At 47.8% G+C, this 7,887-nt stretch overlaps 2 protein-coding genes across 3 annotated transcripts; one reads left to right on the top strand and one right to left on the bottom strand.

The window, feature by feature from the left end:
• The first annotated feature begins 1,131 nt into the window (after window positions 1-1,131).
• On the top strand, window positions 1,132-3,891 carry LOC124665994. 2 transcript variants are annotated; one of them, XM_047203346.1, is made up of 5 exons: window positions 1,133-1,235; window positions 1,321-1,762; window positions 2,044-2,158; window positions 2,606-2,801; window positions 3,385-3,891. In XM_047203346.1, exons 1-5 carry the CDS (start codon window positions 1,145-1,147, stop codon window positions 3,555-3,557), a joined length of 1,017 nt encoding a protein of 338 aa, XP_047059302.1. In that variant the 5' UTR covers window positions 1,133-1,144; the 3' UTR covers window positions 3,558-3,891. The 2 variants fall into 2 exon arrangements, with proteins under 2 accessions (XP_047059304.1, XP_047059302.1); XM_047203348.1 differs by having other exon boundaries at window positions 1,132-1,762.
• A 177-nt stretch (window positions 3,892-4,068) lies between these two features.
• Window positions 4,069-6,770, bottom strand: LOC124666462 (protein SOSEKI 4-like). Its single transcript, XM_047203797.1, has 4 exons — window positions 6,521-6,770; window positions 6,354-6,423; window positions 5,495-6,247; window positions 4,069-4,485 (listed from the first exon to the last, which is right to left on the bottom strand). The coding sequence occupies exons 1-4, from the start codon at window positions 6,768-6,770 to the stop codon at window positions 4,362-4,364; spliced, it is 1,197 nt and encodes a 398-aa protein (XP_047059753.1). The 3' UTR covers window positions 4,069-4,361.
• Between the last annotated feature and the right edge of the window lie 1,117 nt (window positions 6,771-7,887).

Raw genomic sequence — 7,887 nt, 5'->3', positions numbered from 1 at the left:
GAGGTTCCCATCCACCTTTTGTGCAAATGATGTGTTCTAGTGGCACAAGCCCCAGCATGGTCCAATGCCACATCAACATCAATCGCACTAATGATACCCAAATTCTGTCAAACTTATTTCGCCCTCATACAGGTAAATAATTAGTGAATTATATCTTCACAACCATTTAAGCAAATTTGTCATCCACTGTTTGTTGCTATATGTCTATTTGCCATAATTTCTAGATAAGGAATAACGCCATCTAAAGTTCTCCATGCGAAGATTTTTATTTTAACCGACACATTTAGTTTCCAAAGCTTCTTCCATACCGGACTAACTTACGATCTCTCTATTCTTAGCAGTGTTCTCTCCCTTCTTCCAAACTGGTAGTCTCATTAAGCATGATATACTAATTTGACATCGAATATACCACCTTTTCTATAGTGCCATGCAACAAAATCATAGGCAGTGATATTTTTAGAATACGACTTGCATCCACCGACCAATACAATGAACATGTTAGATCTTCGCCCCATAAATCTGTCATAGTGTTTATTTGATCACTCGCCATTGTAACAAGAATAGATCCTCGCGGCGTCATCATTTTTTGTTGGGTTTGTGGGGATCCAAGCATCATCCCAAATGTTTACTGGTGTTCCGTCTCCTGCTCGTCATATACAACCCCACTTAAAGTTTGCCATGATACTCTGCCATATAAATGAGCTCTATCCTCTCCCCTGCGGCAGTAGCGGCGAGAGGTTCTCAGCTATTCTAACTACAGGTTGCTTGGTTGTGAAACGGTGCTGGCCGTTGGATTGATTTGGATGGCGGAACACCTACGGCCGCGTTTGAAAACAAAAACTCTCTAATTAGCCCTGCTTTAATCGCAAAGGACATGTTTAATTTGTAGTTATTTTAGAGCATAGGAATAGAAAAATCGCAGTATTACAATATCATTCAAACCTACAAGATTTAGAATCTACAGGAAATTTCTTCATCTAGCGTTCAACTCAGAGGAAAAACAAATGAACCATGAGATATCAGTGGATGAAAAGTTTTCCTCTAAAACATAGTACAGCATAATCTTACCGAAAAAAAATCTATGTATTTCTAAGGATTCTGATTCTACAAGTCACACTGTCCGCATTGGAAAGAAAATCTAAAGATGAAAATCTTACAAACATTTTATGGCATTTGCCCTAAATCCCAAATCTCAAATCCCAAATCCGATCCGAATCCGATAGGACTTCGAAGAGGTGAGTAGGGTAAACCAACATCGATTCTGCATACTCCCGGGGCAATCAGACAACACCATCAGGTCCAGCACCTCTCCCTACCCAGGATTCAAGGGCGGCCGCCTCTCGCAAATCGGAGCTGCTCAAATCGGAAGTCGACGACCCTCCATGGATGATGATGAGGCTGCGGCACATCGACCCTCTCCGATTGCCGAGCAGCAGGAGGAGGAGGAGCCCTTCAGCGACGCTCCGTCTCCGGTGCGCGCCGTGCTCAACCGCCCGTGGCCGTCCCCTGTCCTGATCCCGTCTCCGTCCGGCAAGGTACGCACCCTGGTGGCCACCTCCGACACCATCGGGCCCCCGATCACGCCGGAGGAGCTAGATGCGCTGGAGGACAAGGAGGGCGACGATATGTGCACCCTGCACTACAAGGCGGCCGGACGGGCTGGCGCAACCATGCGGAATTATGTCCATCAGCACGGCAGCCTCTACCTGGATGAGAATGGTGGATTCATGATCGACCACTCCCCTCTAATGGAGGAAATACGGTACTACTCCACCACCTCTCCTTTCGAACAAAGAACTAATCTGTCTTTTAAGCAATGCGGTAGTAAAATGCATGCTAATTTCAGCCACTACGGACTCTATTTCAGTGATTATTATTTATTTGCTCCTGGTCCCTGTGAAACTCTATCCATGCCCCATGACTGTGTCTTTTGAGCAATGTGGTAAAATGCATAATTTCAGTTACTACAGACTATCTTCACTTGTTATGCCTACTCGTTGATCTTTTAATACTCTGACAGTCTGTCTCTGTTATTGTTTGTAGGTGCAAGAATGTTCCGGTGGAGGAGATGGAACAAAGGGTATTTAACTTCGAGGTGACCAAGGAGCAAACTTATTTGTCAGAGTTGGCTTTAGCGAGCTACAACAAGAGGAGAAAGGTGCAATACTCTTGTCACTTGGCTATTTAATTTCTGCTTCAAAGTTTCAATTTAATCACTGTCGAGGGCTTGACTTACTCCATGCCACTAGAAATCTTAGTTGAGATATCAGTTCAGGATCACTAGCTGGTACTACCAGTCACCCGCATAGCGCACATGCTTAAGTTCGTTTTCATTCTTCTAGTTTTCATACCTGATGGTGTTATGAAGCCAAATTCAGTTTGGGAAACTTGTTCAAAATATGAGTGTTTCCTTTTATCTGATTACCTTATGCATTTATATTTATTTTATTTTCTTCATGCCAATGTTAGATCAGGTTGTCATCATGCTAAACCTATTCGTGAAAGCCAAACCAACTTTTATGGGCGATTTTATTTATATATTAATTTAAAAATATAGCATGATTTGTTATTTTATCCTTATTCCTTCCTCTGTGTGAAAATTCAGGTTAAGTTTGAGTTATGCAAGATGTTACTCTCTAGATCTTTCTGGGAGGATAGAGGGCATTTTGTGCATCTTAATTTTATTGCGAAGCGCAAGGACAAGAAGAAACTATTTTTTGCCGAGATAGAGGACTGTGGTAAACGAGATGGCGAAATCTATGTTGTGCGCTGTTGTGTTTCCCTGGAATCAGCCTGTGAAGGTAAGCTTGCTTAGACTTCTTACTTGTATGGTTCCACACATCTGCAATAATTTATGATTACGTTTTCTTATTGTAAGGATAAGATACGGTGACACTCTGATGACAACTTGAGTAGCAACTGTGAAACCAGACCCCCTTTATATCTCACTTTCTTTTTAGAATTTCATGTTGAACGTGTGGACATTAGATCAAACTAATCAATGTGACACCGACAAAGTGAGAGTAGAAAATTAGATGTAGTTTTAATTGGATTGATGAAATGATTGTTAGAAGTGTGCATTATGCTTCGACCATTCGATCGGATTGATGTTCTGCTTCAGAAAGGTCTATGGCTTTTAATTGATTGTTAATATGCTTGTGAAATCTGTCTTCGCCTTGTTATATATGTTCTTCTTTCATTGCTCTACTTAATATGCGGGGCGTAGGAAAAGTTTACTTGGCTTGAAACTGAAATATACTGGTAATATTCACTTGTTTCCTGCAATTTCATTTTAGTTTGTTTTTTTCACCTGTTTGTCGCAGTATAGATGTATGAAACATCCAAGCGCTCAATGTTATTGAGATTTTGTTGTTCATTCTGCAGGTGGTTACTATAATATGGTTGTCCCTACTCCACCTCAATCTAGGAAAGGGCTTGACTTCAGCAAGTGCTACGCCTGCACTCAGTCCTTGAAGCACCCACCAAGTGATGGTTTGGGTTACTTAGGTGGCCATGACCATCAGAAAAAAACATATTTGTTCGAGCGCGTCAACTAGCTAGCTGCATGTATGTGCTACAATGTTATAGGTTATAGAAATCGGCAAGGTTGAACTTGGTATTGAAGGCTATTTGAGCTCTGTAGTGGTTGATTATAATTTGGGCGCCCTGACAACTGGAGGAAGATATATATATTTATGCAGCAATGTGTCCATGGAACTTCTAGGCCGCAGAAGTTTCTCTGTGCATGTACTTCCTCCGTCTCATGAAACTCTGGCATGTGCTGGAGTGGCGGGCCATTTGATGAACTGATGTGGCTTGAACCATGACCAGATTCTGTAACCAATGGGTAAATGCTATAGCGATTTGGCCATCTCGCCAAGTATTGGAGTATTATATTTCGTTAGTTTGATAAAATATTTATAAATTCTGGAGAGAACAAACAGACGACTAGTGAAAAATTAGCGGCATATCAAATGCAGGATTAACCTGAATGTGTCCTTTTTGTTTGAAGAGCTCGATGGTTCTGCAAGGACACACGCATTCGCATTTTAGAAAAAGAGCCATAGATGATGAAACTATACATCTTTTTCATTTTTGTTTGTCTTGGTCTAGCATGTGCGATGGGGCTTGATAACAGACAGTAGTCCAATGGTAGTCAAGTAACAGAGCATATAAACAGAGGCTTAGTTCGAAAAATCACAAGCATATGGCACACATCAAACTAATGACACCAATTTGGAATACTGTATTACGAATTTCTTGATTCACGGGGAACTCTGCGCGAAGATAAAGCAACGGAGCCAGTACTCGTCGGCCCGCCGTGATTATCATCATGATCACAAGCGGTCAGACCAAGCTCCTCAGCCTCCGATCCTCTTGGCGCCGCCCGAGATGGCCTGGTACTGGTAGCCATCTCTCTTGCTCTTGGGCCTGCGAGGGATGCAGCGGTCGTGCTGGTCCACCGCCTCCTCCGCCTTGAGCGCCCTGCCATTCACCAATCGAGTATCAGCAAGTCGTGAGCACCCATCATTTCGCATCGCTGCCGGCATCGATCTCATCATCATCATCATGATGGTGATTCTCGTACAGCACAACATATATGGAAGGGGATGCAGCATAATTAACGCGAGATTTCTCGTCTTTTGTAAGCGATCGTGGCCTGGAGTACGACGCAAAGCGGTCCAGGACCACCGCTTAAGCCGGCCGGAGTTCAATGCCTGACGGAGGCGCTTACTGAACAGCAACCACGGACAGGTTTATTCGATTAATGGCTGACAAAGACTGTTGTTACAGCCTCATACTCTAGGTCTCTAGTAGATGATTAACTGTGCACATTGGCGGAACTGCGTTCTGTACATGATTTCAAGCCACATCACAAAAAAAAATGATAAACACTAGTATCAGTTTTGACCCTATACTTACTCACTCCATGATGACCTCACTAGCCCTAGTTTTAACTCGTTTTGGCCATTTCACATCACGGACTGTCACTGCACATACATCCGAGTCACTACGAGTCACGGGCTCACGGCTCTGAACTAAGAAGAAACAAGTGTGCAGATCCAAATTTAATTAATTAAGCTTGCTGAACAACAGTAGCTCCAAGATTTGGTGCTTGCGTACAGTGCAGCATCACGTACGGGCCCGTGCCAACCGAGAATTCAAGGCCCGTCCGGCCGTCCCTGACATTCTCCGTCGACAGCTCCGCGAGAACTATTCCTCTTTATGAACGTAACCACTAATCAAGTACCCCTGGTGGAATTTTTGCAAAGGTTTAGCGGCCGCTACGGTAGGAGGAATCAATGGAACAGTGCTCTACTGACTACTGACTGCTTAATCCATCCGTACGCACTCCTACTGTGCCGCCATTAGAGATGGCCGAAAAAGCTTGGAATGATACTTAGCTAACGAAAACTAAGCGGGTGCTACTGTTTTGGTTTCGATGCTTGCATGTGCATTGATGTTTGGAAACGAAGAGTTTTTTTTTTGTTACCTGTCGGCGTTGTAGGAAGACGACCGCCGGAGCACGGCCAGGTCCTGGCACGCGTCGTCGGCGGCGGCCGAGCGCTGCGTCTCCACGAGGCTCCCGCTGAAGTACTCCTTGTCCTCGACCACCTTCTGCCGGCGGGTCGGCGTCAGCGTCACGGCGGCCGCGCGCGGCGGGCGCGGGCGGTAGTGGTGCACCCCGCGCGGCATCACGGGCGTGGCCAGCCCGCCCTTGACCGACACGGACCCGCACGAGATGAGCTGCATCAGCACCGACGACGCCCTTGCCCTGCTGCCCCCGCCGCCCGCGACGGTGGCGACGACGCGGCCGTCCGCCTTGATCAGCGTCTCGAGCGTGTCGGGGCTCGTGGACGCCGTCGGCGGCGACGTCTCCTCCCGGCCCAGCTCCTCCTGCGCGCGCCTCTGGCGGCCGCGGCGGCAGCCGTCGTCGGTCTGCGTCGCCGCGTCCGCGGCTGCCGCGGCGCGGTCCTCGGCCCTGTACACCCTGTACTCGCTGGCGCCGGCGGCTTTCGTGTGGCCGCGCTGCTCCCACCCGGACGACGAGGACGTGGCGGTCTCCTGGGAATGGGAGCCGGAGGAGCAGGACGATGCCGCGGCCGCCGCGTCGAGCATCGGGAGCTGCTGCATCGTCGGCGGGGTCAGCAGCTCGGTGCCCTTGAGCACGTACTCCCGGCCGGCCACCGGGTGGACGTAATCGTCGTCGGTGAGGTCGTGCCACACGAACCCGTTCCGGTAAGTCCTGCATTGCAACCAACGCAGAGAGCAAATGTTACTGCCGGAATGCCCTCTTGCACATCGCCGACGAACTAGTCATCAACTGAACACAAACAGAGCACCGAACTAACCTCTTGGACGCCCAGGAGTACATGCGCGCCATCCCCTTGCCCCGCAGCGCGTCGAGCCGGTCGATCACATCTGCGTAGAGAAGTACACACAGGGCGCTCGCTCAGTGGCAAAACGAAACGAAACAAGAATTGCACACGCGGCCATGAGCAAACCATGATGAACTTACCACGGAGGTAGAGGCCCTCGGGAGACGCCAGCGGGACCTCCATGAAGTGCGGGTGCTCGAGGTGGCCGTTCCTGGCCAGGTAGTACACGACGGCCACCCTGGCCGGCCCGGCGGGCCGCGGGCGCGGCGGCCTCGGCACGGCCAAGTCGGGGCTCCGCTGCTCCTGCCGCTCCCGCCAGTGCGGCCGCGGCTGCTCCGCCCTCATCGCCCTGCCGGTGCCGGTGCCGGCCCCCGACACCACCACCGCCATCTCGGGCAACCGCGCTCCGGCCTCTGGCTAGCGCTGCCTCGATATGTAGCTATAACAATAAGCGGCAGAACAGAACGCAGACGGTACGTCGTCAGCAGCGGCTATAGCGTTTAAAGTGGGAGTGCGACACAAAGGAAGGAGGACGCAGCGATGCAGTCATCAGGCATTCATAATCGTGGTACGCGCGCGCCAGGACCATCGCATCGAGTAGCCGCTGCAAGAGCTAGCAGTGAAGAAGCTCAGAGTGTTCTGGTGCTCGTCAGTGAAATTAAGGTGACAATGACTGGATATACTGGAGAGAAAAAAACTTGGGCTCCGATTGTTTCCTACTGAAGGTCAACTGACCGAGGAGGGTTCCATTGTGTATGTATGGAGGACTGTCGTGTTAGTTGTATTCCTACAAGGACTGGTGGTAGTGGAGACTGATTAGTGGCAGTGTTGACTAATGTAGGGATTTGCAATTTGGAGGCGACTTTGAGACGAGTGACTTGGGTTAAGTGAGTGTTAATGTGGGAGGTTGGACTAATTTTCTAGATGGTGGTGAAATGGCAGCCGGTTTGGCGCTGCAAACCAGTTCTTTTAAGCTCGAGCGTTTGACCAACGATGCCCGCACATATGGGGCACGGCGACACTCCGACCGGCGACCAGGTTCAGTGGGCCCATAATGTCAGTTGATGAAACCGTTTCATGCGACAGAAGGAGTATACGTATGTAACAATTTCTTTTATTTCGTGTGACTTGTTTTCAGTCTACTCAGAACTAACTTAGTAGAATTACGTTATTGAATCTCAGTTGCAATTGATGTTGCAAATTCACCATTAAGCATGGATCACGAAGCAAATCTAATGGTTTGGAGTTCTTTTTCGTAGTTGCAACCTCAATTGTAACTGAAAAAATTCAGTTGCTACCCCACATGCAGCTAAAAAAAGCTCAATTGCCACCCAACTTGCAAATCAAGTGCGTAAATAATGATGCAAATCCAACGTTACATGAGTCTACTAAGCACTAGCCTAGTTCTTGGTCTATTTAGAAACAACAATTCTTTTTTATTATTAATGGAGACAAATATGGTGTACGTGCTAACAAACCGAATTATTTATTGATTTGATTAGTCTCA

The sequence above is a fragment of the Lolium rigidum genome, chromosome 6 (assembly GCF_022539505.1).
Source record: "Lolium rigidum isolate FL_2022 chromosome 6, APGP_CSIRO_Lrig_0.1, whole genome shotgun sequence".
Classification (NCBI taxonomy): Eukaryota; Viridiplantae; Streptophyta; class Magnoliopsida; order Poales; family Poaceae; genus Lolium; species Lolium rigidum.
The sequence above is the reverse complement of the archived record's forward strand: the minus strand, read 5'-3'. Positions and strand labels throughout refer to the sequence as shown.